Source organism: Salmo salar, chromosome 27 (genome assembly GCF_965601325.2).
Source record: "Salmo salar chromosome 27, fSalSal1, whole genome shotgun sequence".
Lineage (NCBI taxonomy): Eukaryota > Metazoa > Chordata > Actinopteri > Salmoniformes > Salmonidae > Salmo > Salmo salar.
Genome location: NC_138317.1, coordinates 9,434,087 through 9,452,500, shown reverse-complemented (window position 1 = coordinate 9,452,500; position 18,414 = coordinate 9,434,087). Strand labels below are relative to the sequence as shown.

The 18,414-nt window shown below is 43.0% G+C and overlaps 2 protein-coding genes across 5 annotated transcripts in view; one reads left to right on the top strand and one right to left on the bottom strand.

Annotated features, from left to right (window-relative positions):
• Positions 1–2,340, top strand: part of LOC106588479 (transcription factor AP-2-epsilon) — an 11,100-nt gene extending 8,760 nt beyond the window's left edge. For all 4 annotated transcript variants that reach the window (XM_014177565.3, XM_014177564.3, XM_014177567.3 and 1 more), the window contains exons 5-7: positions 379–497; positions 839–977; positions 1,295–2,340. In XM_014177565.3, the coding sequence (XP_014033040.1) occupies positions 379–497; positions 839–977; positions 1,295–1,556 (520 nt within the window). In that variant the 3' untranslated portion in view covers positions 1,557–2,340. The remainder of the gene's footprint in view (positions 1–378; positions 498–838; positions 978–1,294) is intronic.
• A 1,817-nt stretch (positions 2,341–4,157) lies between these two features.
• LOC106588490 (proteasome subunit beta type-2) lies at positions 4,158–18,023 on the bottom strand. Its single transcript, XM_014177580.3, has 6 exons — positions 17,792–18,023; positions 16,975–17,097; positions 16,701–16,771; positions 5,327–5,489; positions 5,000–5,049; positions 4,158–4,351 (listed from the first exon to the last, which is right to left on the bottom strand). Exons 1-6 carry the CDS (start codon positions 17,880–17,882, stop codon positions 4,247–4,249), a joined length of 603 nt encoding a protein of 200 aa, XP_014033055.1. The 5' UTR covers positions 17,883–18,023; the 3' UTR covers positions 4,158–4,246.
• Positions 18,024–18,414: the final 391 nt, after the last annotated feature.

Genomic DNA, 18,414 nt, shown 5'->3' with positions numbered 1-18,414 from the left:
TTCATATTTCAAGTCATTGCCTACTATGAAATTCGTCGGCATCATAACTGTAGAAAAGGGGTAAAAAGCAATGGAATCCTAAAACGTCTTCTATATTTAAGATGTCTTGAGGTGTCTTCAAGATGCGTCCATAGACATGTCTTCCAGACGTCTTCCCATTTTAACACGTCTCCAGACGTCTTTATTGACAGGTCTTAAGATGTCTCAGGACGTGATGATGGCTGGGTATGAAATGAAACCCTCAAGTGGCAGCAGCACTAGACTATGGCCATGGGGACACTCAGTGAGCAGCCAGGAACTAGGCTCAGTGGTTTTGTTACGCGGCCACACAGACAGGTCTTTAAAGCTGCTCTCTCTGTCTCCTCTCTCCTCCCTCAGGGCAAAGTCAAAGAATGGTGGGCGCTGTCTGAGAGAGCGTCTGGAAAAGATCGGGCTTAATCTCCCCGCCGGGCGACGCAAGGCCGCCAACGTCACCCTCCTAACAGCTCTAGTCGAGGGTAAGAGGCCCACGGTGACTTGTCGACGTACTGACAGACTCACACAGACACATTTAAACAACAACTCTGGGTAGAGGACATACTTCCCAGTTATCGCATAGTAAAATCTCTGGTAAAATCTACTTCCACTGTGATTCACTTTTCAACAAAAATCTATTTGCACAATTAAATTGAATGTAAAATTGGTAATAAAGTAATAACAAAATAAGTCCCTTTAGTAACATAAACCAATGGTGAATCCTAACAACAGCATCAAACTAAGAGCTGTGTTTTGCCTTATTTCCTGCCGACCTTTCAATTTGACATCCGGTCATTCACTAACCTTTTCTATCTCTTCCCAGGTGAGGCGGTCCACCTGGCCCGTGACTTTGGGTACGTGTGCGAGACGGAGTTCCCTGCCAGAGCGACAGCAGAGTATCTGTGTAGGCAGAGTGACCCCGAGCAGCTTCCCACACGACGCAGTATGCTGCTGGCCACCAAGTGAGTGGCTCATAATCCCCGTCTGGGCCTAGTATACTCTTACAGTAGATAGTCTCACTAATACTGAACAATCTCCAGTATCGCATATACAAACAGATATACATAGTGTGCATTGAGTGAAGGGTAGACACCAACTAAAAAAGATTTTCCGCTCAACTTAAGCAGACGAAGCTATTTAGGAAATGTGTACAGTTTTAATGACAGTGATTTATCGTCCCATTACATTGTTAAATGTTGACCTGAAAATGTTCATGTTTTATTCAAAACTAACAGTCGCATTGAAGAATTCTAACCCTTCTCCTACTTTTTCTCCTCAGGGATATCTGCAAGGAGTTCGTGGACCTGATGTCCCAGGACCGCTCTCCTCTGGGGGCGAGTCGTCCCAACCCCTGTCTGGAGCACGGGGTCCAGAGCAATCTCACCCACTTCAGCCTGCTCACCCACGGCTTCGGTACCCCCGCTATCTGCGCCGCCCTCTCCGCCTTCCAGAGCTACCTGGTGGAGGCCATCAAAATGCTGGACAAGGACCAGGGGGGTGGCAAGGGCCACCACGAGAAGGAGATGAAGCACCGCAAATAGTTAAACCACGTCTTTGGAGGAGAATGGAGATTGGAGGTTGACGGACGGACGGATTTCTCGATTCCATCTTCTCGTAGCCTCCTATATGAAGACAATGACTGAGGTTTCTTTCTGAAATTCCTGCTATGGCCCGATCCCTCACAGGAAAGGGCGTGGTAATGTTTGTACTGTATATGTGTCGGCCACCTCACTCAAAGACGCATGGACTTTTTCTTCTGGGCTGCTGGTTTTCTAGGCAGTGTCCATTTCTAACTGCCAATGACATTTTCTGGATGAGTTCTGGTTTTCTGTCCCTGTCTGACTGTCAAGATGATACCCCGACCTGCATTCGTAGGATCCCCCTCTACTTCCCAAAGAGATACAACTATTTATCTCTATGCTACTTCCCTTCAAGGTCTGTTTGACTGTCTGGACTTGGACCCGCTTTGACAACATCTCGTCACAAGAGATGAGCCATATCCATTACAACCAACTTTCTCAGTTTTGCTTGTTCCTCATCTGGACATTGGATACCGTCCAACTCCACCCCATAGGATGGGCAGTTTGTGTACTACGATTCTATGTGGGTGCTGCTGGGTATTTTTGGGGGTGGGCATGGGGGCGTGGTGTCAGAGGCAGCTATGGTTTGTTTTTTTGTTGAAGGGGAGGGTAGGTGTGGGTAAATTAAGAAAAAAAACGAATCATTTTGTACTTACTGTGTATGTTTATTATTAATGTTATTACTGTTATAATTATTGTATTACGGCATAAATGTAATATATTATTAAAGAATAACTGATGCGGACTGTCTGGGTATTATGTTTTATCATTCACTGTCGATAATGGAGAAAGGATGCTTTTCCTACAGCAATATTTTTTATGTCAATTCAAGGTTTATTCTAATACGTTTATTTATTCAGGAGTTTAATACCTACAAGCCACTGGCCATCAAATAGATATATCTTCAAAATATTAATTGTTTAAAAAAAAGTACAATTTCTGGTGATTAGAAAAGAATATAAAAAATCTCAAGAATCATTTTTTAAGATATTCAATTCAAATATTTACAAAAAAGTTTGCATTTTTTTTGTTGCTAATCATTACAAAAACAGAATATTCTGAAAAAGTAGCAATTCACCACTTATGATTAACCATAGACACACTACCCACCTCGCTTTCTCTCTCTCACACACACAAAATAATTACTGATGCGAACTTGCACCCCGGGGGCCACTCAAAATTCAGAGCCCATTTACGCCAAAGCGACGAGGTGAAAGCGATCCCTAACCATCACAGCGGCAACTGTGTCACCGTGCCAGGCAGCAGCCAGCCCCACCGGTACCTGGGAGACCGCCACGACCCCAGTGCACAACAAACACCACACCTCAGCTCCCGTCGCCCTCCCTCATCTGTTGTTACACCACCTCTCATCACCTGCTCGTTCTCTCTGGTTCTCTCAGGTTCTCTCCATTCTCTACACCTCCTTACCTGCCCCCTCCCTCCATATTACCCCGTGTCAATTCCCCCATCCATCTATCTCCCTGTGACCTGCCCTTCCCTCCCTCCCTCCCTCCCTCTCCCCCTCCCTCTCCAATATCTGACACTCAGCAGGGTTGTTCTCCATCTCTCTGTGCCTCCAGGCAAACATATGCTGCTCTTCCCGTCAGATTCCGGTGTGTTTGGGAGAGGAGGGATTGTTTAATGTTTATTAATCACCTGTCTGTGATACAGGAGGAGAGAGGAGTTGGAGACACACTGGCTTGATGTTCACTACTGTGGCCCAGTTTTCCTATCCAGATGTACAGCAGTTTAGTTTTTCCTGAATGCAGAGGAAAATTAGGGTGATACTTGTTACAGCTAGATAATCAGTGGTGGGAAAAGTACCCAATTGTCATACTTTAGTAAAAGATACCTTAATAGAAAATTAAAAGGGAAAGTTACCCAGTAAAATACTACTTGAGTAAAAGTATCAAAGTACTTGGTTTTAAATATACTTAAGTTTCAAAAATATAATTTAAAATTGCTTATATTAAGCAAACCAGACAGCAGTTTTTATTTAAATAAATGTTCTCTTGATAATTGTGTGAATTGGACCATTTTCCTGTCCTGCTAAGCATTCAATATGAGTACTTTTGGGTGTCAGGGAAAATGTATGGAGTACAATACACATTTTCTTTAAGAATGTAGTGAAGTAAAATTAAATAGTAAAGTACAGATACCCCAAAAAACTACTTTAGTACTTTACACCACTGTAGGTAAGAGTCAATAGGCTATGTATATAGTATAGAAACATAATACTTAAAATATACTGTGTACAGAATACACATCTGTAAAACTTAAGTATAATTGATTTGGTACTTAACTACAGTAGAAAAAAAGTCATGAAAAGAGCTACATTTAATTTAGGTACATTTAGATGAAAGGTCCATCATTATTATATTATATTTGTATTCATTTCTAATCATACGGCCTTTCACTTTCTCATGGTCGACAATGCACATACAGGACACATACAAACACAGAGGCGCACAAGCACAGATTACAGCGTAAACAAGAGTACACAGCCAGAAGGCTGTTCTCTTTATAGGGGACCCTGAAGAAAGTACTACGAGGACAAAGAGATATCTCAACAGCGCGTCACGTTTTATTGGAACATAAAGAGCAAGGTCTACGGTACAAAAATGTGGGCATTAGGGGTAAGCAGTGAGCGGTCACTTGGTGCCCACAGGGATAAGCTTCTCCAGGTCATGGATGCCGTCCTTGTCAATCAAACGGACGCTGAAGGAGGGCAGGTTGAGGATGAAGCGGTAGTTCAGCTGGAGCGGAAAGAGAGAGCGAGAGAGAGAGAGCGAGAGAGAGCGAGAGAGAGCGAGAGAGAGCGCGAGAGAGAGCGAGAGAGAGCGAGAGAGAGCGAGAGAGAGCGAGAGAGAGCGAGAGAGCGAGAGAGAGAGAGAGAGAGAGAGAGAGAGAGAGAGAGTTAGGTCATTAGTCATATACCAATGCAAGTGTATAGGAAAAACAAAGCTATATGCATGTTATGTCTTATGTTCTGTTCATTGAACAGTTCTCGCAAATTGTCATTTTCCTAGTATAAAGACATCTCAATTTGACAAATGAAAGTCACATGCACCCGACTGCTGAGTGTGATTATCCAGTAACATTTCCAAATGTAATGACTTGAAACCAACAAATAGTTTTTATTTTATTTAACTAGGCAAGTGAGTTAAGACAAATTCTTATCTACAATGACGGCCTACAGGGGAACAGCGGGTTAACTGCCATGTTCAGGAGCAGAAGAACATTTTTTTTAAACCTTGTCAGCTCGGGGATTCAATCCAGCATCCTTTCGGTTACTGGCCCAACACTCTAACCACTAGGCTACCTGCCGCCGCATCAAGGTGGTGGTGATGAAGCATGGTGCCGTTATTCAGTTCGCTCTAAACAGATTAAAGATCCGAGCTCACCTCCTCAACGCACTTCTTCAGCAGGTCTACGGCTTCATCCCGAGTCAGATCTGAAGCATGAGAGTGATGAGAGAGACAAGAGAGAGAAATATGGTTAGCTTCACGTCCAGATGAAGTTGAACTTAAATACAAGAACTCGTCAATCATTTAATATTAAATCCCGTTAGAGTGTTGAGAGAGAGAATAGGGGAAACCAACAAGAGGAATGGAACAGAAGATAGTGAGCGACGGAGGCAGAAAGAGGAGGAAAGGGAGAGAGAGATAAAGAGGCCAATAAAATAGAGAAACAGTAAAAGATGTGGAGAGAGAGAGAGAGAGAGATCCCACCTGGTCTGTAGTAGCGGTCGAGGATAGACAAGGTGAGGTATGCTCCGTGGCCGTGGGCGGCGAAGGGGGCCTTGGCCAGAGCAGACAGGTGATCCATGTAGTAGAGCCCCGGGCCGTCTGTCTCATCAAACCCAGCCAGCAACAGGTTCACATGGTAGGGAGTCTGGTGAGAGAGGAGAGAAGAGGTATGGGTCAGTGAAGATATGGAAAAACAATTGGGATTGTTACGGCGATACTGTCGCCGTATCTTGACATAATCGCGTTATGACAACGTTCTCAAAATGGGGATGTGACGAACGACGATAAACACAAAATTATAACACACGCAATACAATTCTTCGTCCGCATCCAAACAATGTCCTGTTTTCTCTTCCTCTTATCCTCCAAGGTCATCCGAGGTTGGTGTTACGACATTGATCAATAGTCAGTACCATAGAGACTAAAGGATTTAATAATACACCTTCTCTAGCGATTTCTCTCTACGGTCAGCACACTAAACTACCATTGCACAAGCTGGGTGCCAGGCACTTGGAAGCGGCAGTGTGAATAAGAGCACATCAGAAGGCAACTAGAAAGACAGCCAGTAACAGTTTGTTTTCAGCTCGTTCAAACGTCGCTGCTATTAATAATCAGCTTTGATTTGGAAGTTAACAAAAAACGGGAGATAAAACAACAGCAGCACAAGAGAACAGGGAGGGGTGTGAAACTGCCGCAACCTGGAGGGGGGGGGGGGGGGGTAGACGGGTTGGAGGGGGCTGGAGGGGGGTTAGCTGGGTTGGAGAGGACTGAGGAAGGGTGTTAGGGGGGTTGGAGAGGACTGAGGAAGGGTGTTAGGGGGGTTGGAGAGGACTGAGGAAGGGTGTTAGGTGGGTTGGAGAGGACTGAGGAAGGGTGTTAGGTGGGTTGGAGAGGACTGAGGGGGATAGGTGGGTTGGAGAGGACTGAGGGGTTTAGGTGGGTTGGAGAGGACTGGGGGGGGTTAGGTGGGAGGGGTGTTGGAGAGGACTGGGGGGGGGTCGTGGTGTCACTGGCAGTGTGACATCTGCTGGGAAACGGACCCCCGCTGCTCCCTCCATCACCCCCCCCCCCCACTCCCGCCTTCACCCTATGCCCTGGAGTAATGCCAGGGCTCATTAAAAACTTCTGAAGTAGTCTCCCTCCTTCCCTCTCCCTTAAAATTACTTTATACCCTTCTAGCCACTTCATTTCAATGAGCTCTTCTCCGCGTTCGCAATACTCCCCTTTCACCATCCTCCCTCCTTGTTATAATCCCTCTATCAGGACAAATTGAAGTTCCAGAAAGCGGTCATGGCGCCGCACCCTGGTTTGACGGTTGACAATTGCGGAGTTTCCGGTTCAAATGAGTTAAACACACTTGACGCTATGAAAACGAATGTTACAATTCAGCAGCTAAGCTCTGCATATGAACCCAGTCCTAGAGGGAGAGAGACACATTGGATGTCTAATGTGACAACCCCTGAGCTGCAGTAACCTGCTGTAATGTGAACACCTGCCCCAAGTATCAATGCTGTGTATGTGCGAGACCCTTTCTACAGGGGAAAGAAAGGCCGACTTGTCACGCTCCCTGTGGAAAGGGGTTATGTCTCGCCAGGCCATGCCTGAACTCATTGGTTTGCCCCGGGAAACACCCCAGTGGCGTCACCCACACTCACCCGCGCAACACCCGTCTTACAGGTTACGACGTAAAACTACAACGCTGGAGCTGGCATGGAAATAACCCTTCCTCCACACGTCACCTCGGAGGCCACCAGGCTTGTTAAATCCAGCACCTGAACTCAGGCCAAGTCCCAAACACATGTCTTCAAAAGAACCTCATCACACACACACACACCAGAGAGATGGGGTGTCCAACGGTATTAGGCATTCAACTAAAAAGAAGGATGTATGGTTGGGTCTGGTGATGAACGAAGTGAACCGTGGTAAATCCACCCCGCTCGCTCTCCCTCTCGTCTTCCGCGTGCCAGCGCTCCCTCCCCTCTCTCCTTCCCTCCCCCTCTCTTTGCACCGTGCCTCAGGACATGTTCTCTTTATTGGCATTTCCCCTCAATCTGCTGTATTAATTGTTCATCTGTGCTGGAACAGGGGAGTCATGTGCAATATGGCACTAGTAATTATTTGTGCCCGCGCTGTACTTAAAAACAAAAACCCCATATGCAACACTAGCACCAGACAAACTGTTGCCGTAGCCTTTTTGCTAAATCTTTAAATAAGCAGGAGGGCTCACTTGTTCTTTGGGATACAACCCAAGAGGCTACATACGACTGAGATAATGGTTTACAAAACAGAGAAAGCCTGTCTGAAACAAGAACAGTGCCTGTGCTGTCCATTTTAAGAATAGAGTTTTTGAAATACATAATGCAGTTGACTTCAGGCTGCCCTTCTCTCACACCATCTCTGACGCTTGGTGCTCGCACCTGGGGTTAGCGAGAGGCCCAGTTGTTATTCTGAATTCCTGGTAGGTACACAGTGCACCCCCCCCCCCCCCCCCAATGCCAAGCTCCATCACCACCACTCATCCCCTGACGTTTTCCAACCACAAGAGACATCCTCTTCACTTAACAGCTTCGCGACCCTCCACTCAGGTGGACGAGAGAGAGAGAAACATTCAGAAATGTTCCCGGAACAAGTGGAAAACTTGTTTATATAACATATGTGCATGTCCAAATACTCTGGGGTGGGTGTGAATTGGAGAGCGCGGCTGAAGGAAGGTGTGGGATGTCGAGGAGAAACTGTTTGGAAGCCCTGCGAGAACTGAGAACAGAGTACGGATATCCAATATACATAAACAAGGATATATGTACCACAGGGTAAAAAAGAAAAAAAAATGGTTTTACAGCCTTTGGGCAGGCATGAATTTCAGAATATTTTATAATGTTATCCAATATCTAAAGCACATATTGAACCAGTAGAAGCCCAACTGTAACACCGACTCTCGCTTGCACACGCCCTTCTGTGCCGTGTTGACTTCTGGGCCTTGTTCAAATCCCTCGGGACTGCCCCCTTTCTAGCCTCCCTCTCTCTCTCCCTCCCTCCCTCGGCTCCCCCCTCCTTGTGTCCCACATTCCCTCCTCAGCCCCACTAATTGTTTTTTGTAATTATTTTCATCCTTCTGCTATTGTGACAGGCAGCGGCTGCACTATTCCTAACATATTAACCTCGCCGCAACCATACAGATACGAGGGGACTTGACTCGGATGTCCTTCCCACACTTTCCTTCTGGCACACATACAAACTTCATACACACACGCGTTCAATGCTTCACACCGGGGAGTGGTAGGACAGGGACCCGGCGGGCTGCGTTTTGTTTCTGCCGCAGGTGTTGCCTGCCCTTGAGACTGGAACGACACTTAGGCCACCTCACAACATATTGACAACAGTCTCTGGATCAGTCAAAATAAAGTCGTTGCCCACATCTCAGAGTGATATAGTAGAGGTACACAACGGAGACAAGACGCGTGTAACTTGTGCTACACTAGCGCGGCATGACAGCAGTAGTTTTTTGTTGTTGTTAGCCGCTTCACTGGAAGAGGCAGGCATCCTTGCTGTGCCCAGTTTTCCTCGAAAAACAACGGGAATGTCTCGCGCTCCGCAAAAGTTAAGTGTCGCGGGGTCCGTTAGACTGAATTCCGACCTGAATGTGACATAGTAGGGACGTCAAACAGCCCGCTGCACAGACCCTACGGACGCTCTAGTCCAGAGCTCCTGGTAAAATGTAGCTTAGGAGCATTCCCCTGTCCTTGCATTTATGGCAGTGTAAATTGTAGTTATATCATATATTAAGTACTAATCCGTTAAATTAAACACTGAACTTGAACCCTGTAAGAATCCTGGATCTAGCTGTTGGACAGTTTTTTGTTGTATATAGATCTCAGAAATACAGTATAACTACGTAACATTTCTTGTCTCCTTATGTTACGGGGTAAAAACAGTTTTCATGGGCACACAAACCCCCAAAAATGTATGCAATTGGAAAATCTAATGTTTCTAACCGAAAGAGTCACCTGACCCTGATACTTAAAACCTAAATCAATAATGTCATTAATGTGGTTCTTCAATAATGATACATAATATTTGCTGGATGCGCATTTGGTGTTGAGCTGTTTAACTAGGTGGCTGCAGGTAGCCTAGTGGTTAGAGCGCTGGACTAGTAGGGTGCAAGTTAGAATCCCCGAGCTGACAAGGTAAAAATCTGTCGTTCTGCCCCTGAACAAGGCAGTTAAACCACTGTTCCTAGGCCGTCATTGTAAATAAGAATTTGTTCTTAACTGACTTGCCTAATTAAATAAAGGTAAAAAAAATATATATATGACATTGTGATATTTTCACACGTCTTATCCTGGAAATACTTTTCTGAATGACAGTCAAGTGACCAATAGCTGTTTGAATATCACAACAGCCCAGGTGCTGGAATAAAGGTGGTGACTGAGGAATGTCCAGAATATTAATATGCCTCATTTGTTACGCCGGTGAAGTCAGTTGTGCCTGGATCCACGTTGGATCTAATATCCCTAGCGTATTGATGTTGATCATCTGTTCTCTGCTTGGTTTTTCAGCAGGGAGTCGTTAGATTTAACAGAGAAAGCGTCAAGGTAATGGGTTTCTGTTTTCATGTTTTTTGCGCCTCGATTAGACACGGAGTACACTGTGCGCAACACCCAACGTTATTCCTATTAGTTATTATGTATATAAAGATGACAAATTACATAGCCTAGTAGATCTGGTAATGAAATAACATGACAAATACATTTTGGTTTCCATGTTACACCTGCAATTTTAAAAACAATACAAGGGGCTTGAAGTAGCCCAGGCTACTTGAACTTGGAGCTCAGAAATTCAAATACTGGAATAAACATACCTTGAAAATCAGACATTTACTAAAGTTGGTGCTTGAGAAGTCCTTGTAATTATTGTAGCCAAAAGGGTCTCCTGCTCCCTTATAATTATTTGCGATTTCATTTTAATATTTTTTTTTGAGAGAGAGAGATGTGGCCAGCCGTTTCTATTGAAAGGTGTTGCGGTAAAACTATGTGTAGTTTTGAGGACGACAACATCGAATGCTGGCTTCAACTTGGCTTCCTATACAAATCCCTCCATTACAAAAGGGAACATGGTTCTTGGTTGGTTGCTCATTAAAAAAGTGATGTTGAGATTAATGCTACAGCTATTCATGGATTTATTATGTGTCCCTGTGTCGGCCACATAGGCTACAGAAAAATCTCCATGCATGCATCCAATTTATTTAGTCAAGCAACTCCACATTCTCACATAATTTAAAATGTAATAATAATTTGAATATCAATGCATTGGCAAGGCCTAAAAATGCATTATTCTTAAAGTGGTAATGGACTACTTTATTTTTTTTACACTTTTTTGGGGGGGGGGGGGGTCTAAGTCTTATGTAGAATTATATAAAAATTACAATTAAGTGCTTGAAGACGTCCTTGAATTTGACTTGCCAATGTCTGTATGAGCCCTGCTTAAATGATGTATAATCCTGGGCCAATGTGCATATATTCCTCTAAGTACACATGTGGAACTGGATAAAAATCTGTTTTGTTTATCCCAATGTCACACATCGGCCCCAGGATTTATAGAAAAACCCCTATGCAAAGCCCTCACTCAGAAACTTTCTCCAGCGTACCTGCAAGCTGAAAATCTTTGCATGTGTGTGTTTCGGCTACCTGCACCTCCAAAGCATAGGCCACTGTACTGACGTTACAAGCTTGATTCAGTAGACAGAGAGAGAGCTTTTTGATTAGCTAGACATGTATGGAATAACTTTTTCAACGCTAGTTAAGGATACTATAGGCCTAGTTATCACGTTTCACATTGGATTAATTAACTACAAAAAGGTAGGATGGATTTTTAATTCTGGTGCGCTCTGCACACATAAGCTTGTTAGCTAGCTAGCTCGCTCAAGCTTGTTAGCTAGCTATCGCTCAAAGGACATTCAAAGTTCCTCTATAGAAACAGCTCCCCCTAAGTATAATTCTGTGGACCTAACTCATATAATACATGTCATAACAAGATGCACAGCGCTTCAAGCCGCCTTCTCTACCCTCTCTCGCGCTCTCAAGCCATTTGCTACACGTGTACGTCTATCACGCATGTAAACAACTAGCTTGTCTGAACGATCCGCACTGATTGGTGAAGTAATGCAATGAGCAAAAAGTAAAATACTGTTGATTTCACAGGTTAAAAAAATCTACGATATAAGCTGGTATTTTTTTTGCTGGTCAGCACATTGGAATGACATTTTTTTTTGGGGGGGGGGTTCTGTTCAGAACTAAACGATTGGAAAATTATTTTGGTTCCAACCAGTTTAAAACAGATCAATATCTTTGGTTTTGTCATACTGGGGGTTGCAAGACTTCGAATGCAATTATGATTTTCTTTATGAAATGACACTGATAATTCGGGGGGTCTCTGTATAAAAGTCGCCGGCCACACACCAATACTCAGATTTGACAGTCAAACTATCACTTAAATAGCAGCCAACTGTTGTCACTGTTGGTATCCTACGGTGGGTCGTGATTCATTGAAGATAAGCAAAGAAAAAATATATATATATATATATTTTCCGCGATGGCAGCCTCCTGAAATCAACATCCACCATTCCAAAATATAGAGTGAGTGAAATGTATGCATTCACTACTGTAAGTTGCTCTGGATAAGAGCGTCTGCTAAATGACTAAAAATGTAAAATAGATAGGAGCCTTACAGGCTGACTACAGTGCTCGCGTCGCATACGCGAGTGTTGCAAAAATAAATGTAGAAATCTATATTATTCAATTATTGCGCCAACGAGTGTCTGCGTTGCCAAGGGCTAAAATAGAAGTCAGTTCTATTTGTGACGCAGATCGCGCTGCAAGTCCTGTCTCTCCCATCTCCTCATTGGTTTATAGAAGCAGGTACCCACGTGCCATCTCCTTATTGGTTATACCCACGTGGGTGTCTGAAAGAAGAACGAGGTCGGTGGCGGTAATGCACCTAATTTATGAAAGTTGCCAATCGCAATATAAAGTCAAGAGAAGAAAAAGCCTGGAAGAAAGAGAGATGACTAGAAACGATTACCGTTTATGAGTGGATTAATTGGCGGGGTAGAGGACCTTGTGCATTTCAGGTAAAATAACTCAATGTTTATATCCAAGGACAAATTAGCTAGCAACAGCAAGCTAGCTAAATAGGACAAATTAGCTAGCACCTGCAAGCTAACTAGCTAAATTGCCATAAATGTTTCATGCTTTTCGACCTGTCCCCAAATGAATATAATTCGTTCAGAGTTAGTTTTGATAATACCACACCACTGCGTGCGCGTGCATTGCAAAATAAATGTACACATACGTGTTATTCAATCATTGCACCCACACTGCTTGCGCGCCAACGAGCGTCTGCATTGCCAAGCGCTAAATTAGAAGTCAGTTGTATTTGTGACGCTGAATGCGGTGGAAGTCCCGTCTCTCCAATCTCCTCATTGGTTTATAGAAGCGTATACCCACGTGCCATCTCCTCATTGGTTATACCCACGTGGGTGATTGAAAGGTGAACTGATGTCGGTCTGTTCTGATAATACACCTTATTATGAAAGTTAGATGCCAATCGCCATATAAAGTCCAAAGGAAAAAAAGCCTGGAAGGAGGAGAGATGACTAGAAACGTTTCGGTTGACTGTTTTGTATGTGGATTAATTGTCGGTTTAGAGGACCGTGTGCATTTCAGGTAAAATGCCAACCCAATGTTTAAATCCCAGGACAACTTAGCTAGCAACAGCAAGCTAGCTAAATAGGTCAAATTAGCTAGCAACTGCAAGCCAGCTAGCTAGCTAGCTAAATTGCCATTAATGATTAATGCTTTTCGACCGGTCCCCAAATTAATATAATTGGTTCAGAGTTTGTTTTGATATTTCAACCTGCGTAGTATCCTGATCGTGTCTGGTGTGGGGGGTACAAAATCAACATGTACGCGTTCGGTTTGGTCAGCATGTTAGTTTTAATAGGACATGCAACCTCATCTCCACCCCTCTCGCGCAATTGATCAACGTGATAATAGATTTTTATTTTACCAGGTAAATTGACTGAGGACACATTCTCATTTACATCAACGACCTGGGGAATAGTTACAGGAGAGAGGAGGGGGGATGAATAAACCAATTGCAAACTGGGGATGATTAGGTGACCATGATGGTATGAGGTTTTAGGAATATATACTGAACAAAAATATAAAACGCAACATGTAAAGTGTTGGTCCCATGTTTCACGAGCTACAATAAAAGGTCCCAGAAATGTTCCATACGCACAAGAGGCTTATTCCTCTCAATTTATGTGCACAAATTTGTTTACATCCCTGTTAGTGAGCATTTCTCCTTTGTCAAGATAATCCCATCCACCTGACAGGTGTGGCATAACAAGAAACGGCTTAAACGGCATGACCATTACACAGGTAAATACCCACTAAAATGTGCAGTTTTGTCACAACACAATGCAACAGATGTCTGAAGTTGAGGGAGCGTGAAATTGGCATGTTGACTGCAGGAATGTCCCCCAGAGCTTTTGCCGGGGGTAAGTGAATTTTCATTTATCTACCACAAGCCACCTCCAATGTCATTTTAGAGAATTTGGCAGTACATCACAACCACAGACCACGTGTAATCACACCAGCCCCGGACGTCCACATCCGGCTTCTTAAGGGGCTATGTGGGACGCTAGCGTGCCACCCGTGGTGCACCCTATCAACAGCAGGTGCATTTCAAGAGCGGCAAATTTGAAACCAAATAAATGTCAAAATTCAAATTTTTCAAACATACAACTATCTTACACCCTTTGAAAGATAAACATCTCCTTAATCTAACCACGTTTTACGATTTCAAAAAGGTTTTACGGCGAAAGCATAAAGTTAGATTATGTTAGGAGAGTACATTGACAATAGCTGTGTGTAATGTTTTGTCAATTCAAAGACAGGGTCACCAAAACCATAAAACCAGCTAAAATGATGCACTAACCTTTTACAATCTCCATCAGATGACACTCCTAGGACATTATGTTAGACAATGCATGCATTTTTAGTTCTATCAAGTTCATATTTATATCCAAAAACAGCGTTTTACTATGGCATTGATGTTGAGGAAATCGTTTCCCTCCAATAACCGGCAGTCAAGTCAGCACCACAAATTAAATAATTAAAATTAGAAAACATTGGTAAAATATTATATTGTCATTTAAAGAATTATAGATTTACATCTCTTGAACGCAATCAACTTGCCAGATTTAAAAATAACCTTACTGGGAAATCACACTTTGCAATAATCTGAGCACTGCGCCCAGAAAAATATGCTTTGCTATACAGACAAACGGCCATGTTGGAGAGATCTAAAATCGAAAATACTATGTAAATAATCCATTACCTTTGATTCTCTTCATCAGATGTCACTTCCCGGAATCCCAGGTCCATAACGAATGTAGTTTTGTTCAAAAAAGCTCATCATTTATATCCAAAAAGATCCGTGTTGTTAGCACATGATCTAAGCCAGCCGGACTTCTCGTCATGAACGAGGGGAAAAAATATATTTACGTTCGTTCAAACATGTCAAACGTTGTATAGCATAAATCATTAGGGCCTTTTTTAACCAGAACATTAATAATATTCAAGGTGGACGAATGCATTCTCTTTTAAAACGTTTTGGAACGAGGGTACCCAACATGACCTCGCGCGCCAGAGTCTAATCGGCCATCACCGTTCCAAGGCTCTTGTTCGGTCAGATCTCATAGTAGAAGATTCAAAACACTTTGTAAAGGCTGGTGACATCTAGTGGAAGCAATAGGAAGTGCCAAAACATTAATCAGCCCCTGTGTGTTTCAATGGCATAGGCTTAAAGGTAATTCAACACATCAGGTATCCACTTCCTGTCAGAAAATGTCTCAGGGTTTTGCCTGCCAAATGAGTTCTGTTATACTCACAGACACCATTCAAACAGTTTTAGAAACTTTAGGGTGTTTTCTATCCATATATAATAAGTATATGCATATTCTAGTTACTGGGTAGGATTAGTAACCAGATTAAATCGGGTACATTTTTTTTATCCAGCCGTGCAAATACTGCCCCTTAGCCCCAACAGGTTAACCTGCGGGATCGTCTGAGACTAGTCAACCCGATAGCTGATGAAACTGAGGAGTATTTCTGTCTGGAATAAAGACCTTTTGTATGTGGGGGGATCATTCTGATTGGCTGGGCCTGGCTCCCCAGTGGTTGGATTTCACATAACTGGGCAGGGGTGCAGACATGTGTGGGCCTGGGAGGGTATAGCACCACCCCTTGGGAGCCAGGCCATGGCTGCGCCCCTGCCCAGTTATGTGAAATCCATAGATTAGGGCCTAATTCATTTCTTTCAATTGACTGATTTCCTTATATGAACCTAAACTCAGTAAAATCATTGAAATTATTGCATGTTGCGTTTATATTTTTGATCAGTATAAATTTAACTTTCAACATTAGCTTCCAATGATATTGTATTTATTCGGGTAAAAACTGCTGAATGAGTCCAAAAATGTGCTGTGATTGATTTATGTTGACGACATACCAGAAATCACCAAAATGGGTTTGCCCAGCCAAGACACAGGCTAAGTGGCAATAGTCTGTTATATCTGGAGTATTTCTCCTGTCTTATCCGGTGTCCTGTGTGTATTTAAGTACGCCCTCTCTAATTCTCTCTCTCGGAGGACCTGAGCCCTAGGACCATGCCTCATGACTACCTGGCATGATGACTCCTTGCTGTCCCCAGTCCACCTGGCCGTGATGCTGCTCCAGTTTCAACTGTTCTGCCTGCGGCTATGGAACCCTGACCTGTTCACCGGATGTGCTACCTGTCCCAGACCTGCTGTTTTCAACTCTCTAGAGACTGCAGGAGCGGTAGAGATACTCTCAATGATCAGCTATGAAAAGCCATCTGACATTTACTCTTGAGGTGCTGACTTGTTGCACCCTCGACAACTACTGTGATTATTATTATTTGACCATGCTGGTCATTTATGAACATTTGAACATCTTGGCCATGTTCTGTTATAACCACCACCCGGCACAGCCAGAAGAGGACTGGCCACCCCTCATAGCCTGGTTCCTCTCTAGGTTTCTTCCTAGGTTTTGGCCTTTCTAGGGAGTTTTTCCTAGCCACCATGCTTCTACACCTGCATTAATTGCTGTTTGGGGTTTTAGGCTGGGTTTCTGTACAGCACTTTGAGATATCAGCTGATGTAAGAAGGGCTATATAAATAAATTTGATTTGATTCAATAGCACAGAGCAACTTTGGAGTATCTGCTACATTGGAAAGAAATAAAAGCATTGGTCCACATTAAATAATTACCCTGCTTCGAAGGTAGTCTGCAAGGTTCTTGCGTGTGAAGTTGGCTGCTGCTGTTGGACTGAGTTCATAACCTGAAAGAGTCAAAATGAAAGGAAAGCCTCATCAGATGTCACCACAGGGTAGCACATAATCGGGGAAAAAACATTCATAAGTAAAATGTCCAATCAATATTCGCAACGAGTATTGAATGCACATATGTCAGTAGAGGTGGCATGAGTAGTACTAGGCCATCTTTATTTTGACACCAGAGAAACAATAAATGGGTGGCACTTACCATTCCTCATTTTGTATAGCTGAATATTCTTCTGAATGTACTCTGCAAACTGTACTGTGTCTCCTGCCTCTCCCACACAAAGCAACAGAATCTTATCGCTCAGCTTGAACATCTTGTCCTGGTCTGAGGGCGATAGACATGGTGTTAGTTATTTAATCACATACGCACTCCAGTGACGTGGAAATAAAACCAAATAATACATACTTGAAGTTATTTTGATTACAAATAGCTCTAATCGTTCAGATTTTTCTTACTTAGAGGAAAATATTGCAAGTCATTTCGATAATAATCTGGGCCTGCTAGTGTGTGCGCTCCTTGCTGACTTTCACTTTCACAATTGAATGAAGCTAGTTAGCAAAATGGCTAGCCTTTTTAGGTAGCTAGCGCAAATCTGCAAATCTGTTTGTGGACATGCAAGTTAACAAGCTTACTAGCTCGTCCAACAGAATTGTTACCACACAAACGTTGGTGATAACTGGAAGCCAAATCAATTCGGTAGCTAGTGTCCGCTTTTCTGATCTCGATTTATTGGCCAGGGAGGAAGCGTGCTAGCTAATTAGCTCACATAGAAGGTGCTAGCTAGTTTACTAAACTACTGTTAACTCATAACATGTAAACTAGCATGCTTGACTAGCTAGGTAACAACAATTATAATGTTTCAGTAACGTTATATGATTCAAAACACAAATGTATGAGAAATATTTAGGTCATTTTGCTGATTTAACAAATGAGTTCATGGCTAACAAAAGCAGGCTAAATAACGTTAGCTAGCTGGCTAATTTAGCGACTAGCTAACTGCAAACGAGCAATGTCATACCCTGTTTCATTTTAACGATGCTGTGGGCTGCAACATTATCAGCAGCAACTAGGACAAAGTCTTGTCCCTGAATTCCGATCAAATATTCCATACTGTAACTTCCGAGTAACAATTTTGAAGTAAAGTTTTGCCTGAGGAACAACGCAACCTCGTTCGTTTCCTCAGATTACACAGCAAAACTTGAATGAGAGGCGCATAATGTTGACGTCATGAAATATGACATTTTTCTCCTTCTCATGTGACCCAGGTCTTGGGTTTCCACTAGTTACCACAGCCACAAAGTCCGAAATTATTGAAAACAAAAAAACATTAATTTAAGGTTAGGGTTAGGCTTAAAATAATATTTTAAGAAGATAAATTGTAAAAAGGGACGAGGTTTATGACTTTGTAGCTGTGGTAACTAGTGATGACCCAGGTCTGGGTGCTGCCACTGAAAGCCTACTGCAAATGACTGTGGTACAATCTACTGTATCTCTGGAATATACAGACTACTTAATTGTATTGAATTAAATTGGGACGTTTAATAGCCTAAAGCAAGATCAAAGAACAAAGAAACATAAAAAAAACTGTTGAACTCACAGACAGAAAGACACACACACACACATTCTGCATAAAAGCAAAAT

Excerpts from the sequence above, each read along its gene's own strand:
- LOC106588490 (XM_014177580.3), bottom strand. The coding sequence starts at position 17,882 with ATGGAATATTTGATCGGAATTCAGGGACAAGACTTTGTCCTAGTTGCT. Across the intron at positions 5,490-16,700 it reads CAGACTACCTTCGAAGCAGG|ACTCCCTACCATGTGAACCT; the intron begins GTAATTATTTAA and ends CTCTCTCACCAG. Across the intron at positions 4,352-4,999 it reads TGAAGAAGTGCGTTGAGGAG|CTGAACTACCGCTTCATCCT; the intron begins GTGAGCTCGGAT and ends TTTCCGCTCCAG.